The sequence below is a fragment of the Littorina saxatilis genome, unplaced genomic scaffold (assembly GCF_037325665.1).
Source record: "Littorina saxatilis isolate snail1 unplaced genomic scaffold, US_GU_Lsax_2.0 scaffold_644, whole genome shotgun sequence".
Taxonomy (NCBI): domain Eukaryota; kingdom Metazoa; phylum Mollusca; class Gastropoda; order Littorinimorpha; family Littorinidae; genus Littorina; species Littorina saxatilis.
Window position 1 is genome coordinate 72,501 of NW_027128674.1, and position 3,500 is coordinate 76,000.

The 3,500-nt window shown below is 43.9% G+C and overlaps 1 protein-coding gene across 1 annotated transcript in view; it reads right to left on the reverse strand.

Moving 5' to 3' along the window:
- Positions 1 to 3,500, reverse strand: part of LOC138957025 (uncharacterized) — a gene marked incomplete at its 5' end in the record, with an annotated part of 46,105 nt that extends 42,605 nt beyond the window's left edge. The window contains 3 exon segments of the mRNA XM_070328199.1: positions 1 to 72; positions 1,053 to 1,226; positions 3,337 to 3,500. The exon segment at positions 1 to 72 is cut by the window's left edge and continues 174 nt beyond it. Coding sequence (XP_070184300.1) covers positions 1 to 72; positions 1,053 to 1,226; positions 3,337 to 3,500 — 410 coding nt within the window.

The following is a 3,500-nucleotide window of genomic DNA, read 5'->3' on the forward strand; positions in this document are numbered from 1 at the left end:
TGTTGGGAGCACTTCCGTTCACGTGACCAAAATGGCGGCACCACTCGATCGAGATTGGTCGACACTCCTCCTCTGTGAAATTAAAAAAGACAGTGATGATGCCAACGACACTTTTTTTATCATTGACAGAAAATGTACAGTTTGTTTTGGATGAAAATTATGGTTTCAGATTGACACTAAAAGCTAGCTGTGCAGTATGTGTTGGTTCTGGTTCTGTTTTGTTTCTTCATTTACATTATTGTTCTCTTGAATTCTGTCGTTGTCATGACCAAAGTAAAATCATGACTCTTATTTATTTATGATTATGGGGAGCTTATATAGCGCGAACCACAACTGTGCTCTCCGCGCTTTACATATTAATTTCTGCCGTTTGAAATGGAATTTTTTACAGACAGACAGACAAACAGACATTTTTTACACACAATATATAACGCATTCACATCGTCAAGCAAACTTCAAGCCTATTAGGCGAACATTCACCTTTCACGGCCTATTATTCCAAGTCAAACGGGTATTTGGTGGACATTTTTATCTATGCCTATACAATTTTGCCAGGAAAGACCCTTTTGTCAATCGTGGGATCTTTAACGTGCACACTCCAATGTAGTGTACACGAAGGGACCTCGGTTTTTCGTCTCATCCGAAAGACTAGCACTTGAACCCACCACCTAGGTTAGGAAAGGGGGGAGAAAATTGCGGCCTGACCCAGGGTCGAACACGCAACCTCTCGCTTCCGAGCGCAAGTGCGTTACCACTCGGCCACCCAGTCTTACTATTTTTGTTACCACTACCACATCATAACTATCATCATCGACACCAACAAAAACAACATCACCACCATCATCACCACCAATTTCACCTCCACAATCCTCATAAAACATCATCATCATCATCATCAACATCATCATCATTATCATCACAACCACTACCACCACCACCATCATCATCTCAACTACTACCACCACCACCATCATCATCTCAACTACTACCACCAACATCATCATTATCAAATGGTTGTGTCATCAACAAACACACTATCCCGTTCAACTTACTGAAAGGTGTCGTGGACATGACAGGGGTTGTCGTGACTGGGGTGACCGTTGTTGTTGATGTTGTCGTTGTCGTTGGCGTGGTAGGCGCCGGAAGACATTTGGAGGGGTCTTCCAAGAAGATTTCGCAGTCGATGTTCAGTTTGTCTCCCTTGCCGTAACACGCGTCCTGGACCTCTGTTGGAACACAATATTAAATAAGAACAAGAAAATTGGTTGATTAAAATCAACATGGCCGAAGCAATGTTTTCATAAAAGAAGTGGGTATTGTACGGGCACATATTGAATTTGGGTTACATGTGTTGCAGAGTATTTGAAAATCCGTAGGCATACAAACATGCAAAGAAGAGTGATAGGTCCCTGTTGTGAATATAATCAAGTGGATACATTGATTACTTATGTTTCATGAGAACGGCAAACAACGACGCATGTTCACCGCCCTCAGCTAATTGAAGAAAGAGGGCGGCCATCAATAAATAGTAGAGCATAGTGCAATTTCATGATGGCATCTTCTCCACTGAAAGCTATAACCCAAAGACTGAAGACCAAAGTGCTTTACCCCACTTCTGACCCGAATCACCCCCCTCCTGTTAGGTACACGTGCACTCAAGTTAACCTCTGCTTAGACCTGTGTGCCAGGAGTCGGATGGGAGAGAGAGAGAACGAGAGCGAGAGAGCGAGAGAGACACACACACATACACATAAACAGAGACAGACATAGAAAGACAGAAGCGGAGAGACTCTGAGGGAGACACAGACAAAGACATACAAACACTGTTACAGAGAGAGAGAGAGAGAGAGAGAGAGAGAGAGAGAGAGAGAGAGAGAGAGAGAGAGAGAGAGAGAGAGAGAGAGAGAGAGAGAGAGAGAGAAACTGTAACTGATCTCGTGAGAACGGTAACAAAACGAGACATGTCAGATCTCCGAACCCATTGCAATAGATGACCGCTCCTGCGGCCATCAATAAATCTGAGGGATAATTTGATTCCGGTGTGTTTCACAAGAAAACAGCATGAATAATTGATGAGGGACGGGGACGTAGCTCAGTCGGTAGTGCGCTGATCTCATAACCGTGTAGTTCGTCACTATCAGAATGGGCTCGAACCTGGGTTTAGGTGAGGAATGTATATATCCGCTTTGTGCGGACTCTTCCCGGTGTCCGAACTCATCTGTTTGCACGCATGCGCAAGATACAGATCCCAAGCTCACAGCGATTGTCTCACAGTTTGGAAAACACGAATACACGCATGCAGGAACAACGCTTCGGTAGCGCGACTATGTCGCTGCACACTATCTCGATAGGGATAGAAGCCCGACATTCACTGAGGGAATTCTCTAAGGACAATATTAAGATATATATCAATTACCCCCCCATAACTATGCCGACCGTAATCGAAAGTAAATACGCATGTCCAGAAACAAAAAATACAGCCTAAGTAACGGGTTTAATGCCGCTCAATTGCGACACAAATATTATCCTGCCAGTAAGATGCCACAATTTCTTTCGGTACTTTTGTGAGGGTCAAGTGTATCATCAACACCCGTAATCCCCCCAAAAGTTATTTATTTCAAGAACTCATCTTGATCTTTAAATTCAAAATGTTAGGTTGTTAATGCTGGTAGCCATAACATAATATGAAACTGAGTCCCATTTGTTGGTAAGTTGGTGCACTAAAATGAACATAATTATATATATCACTGTAAAGGCTGTATTTAATTAAGCCCAACGTTGACTTCTTGAAGACTTCGCGAAGTTTTTTCAACCAACATATTCAATCAATCAATCAATCAATCAATGAGTCTTATATCGCGCATATTCCGTGGGTACAGTTCTAGGCGCTCTGCAGTGATGCCGTGTGAGATGAAATTTTATACGGCCAGTAGATTGCAGCCATTTCGGCGCATATTTACTTTTCACGGCCTATTATTCCAAGTCACACGGGTATAGGTAGACAATTATTAACTGTGCCTAAGCAATTTTTGCCAGGAAAGACCCTTTTGTCAATCGTGGGATCTTTAACGTGCACACCCAATGTAGTGTACACGGGGGGAGGTTCGGACACCGAAGAGAGTCTGCACACAAAGTTGACTCTGTGAAATAAATTTCCGCCGAACCTGGGATCGAACTCACGCTGACAGCGGCCAACTGAATACAAATCCAGCGCGCTACCGACTGAGCTACATCCCCGCCCCAGTGCTAAAGCTTCGTGTAGAGAGCTTCGTGAAGTAGCCTTCGCGAAATTGATTTCACCAAATCTAAGAGAGGTCTACGTTTACGAATTCTTACCTTGGCAAAAGTTCCGACAAGGCATGGTGACGTTTCCGTGCTCTTCGCTACATCTGGGGAAGAACGTTGCACACATGAAGAACTCCATCTGGGGGTGGCACCCGGATTCTATTCCAGGTTCGGCCCACACTTCGAATACCTCGATGTTCCTAATCTCGTTGTCG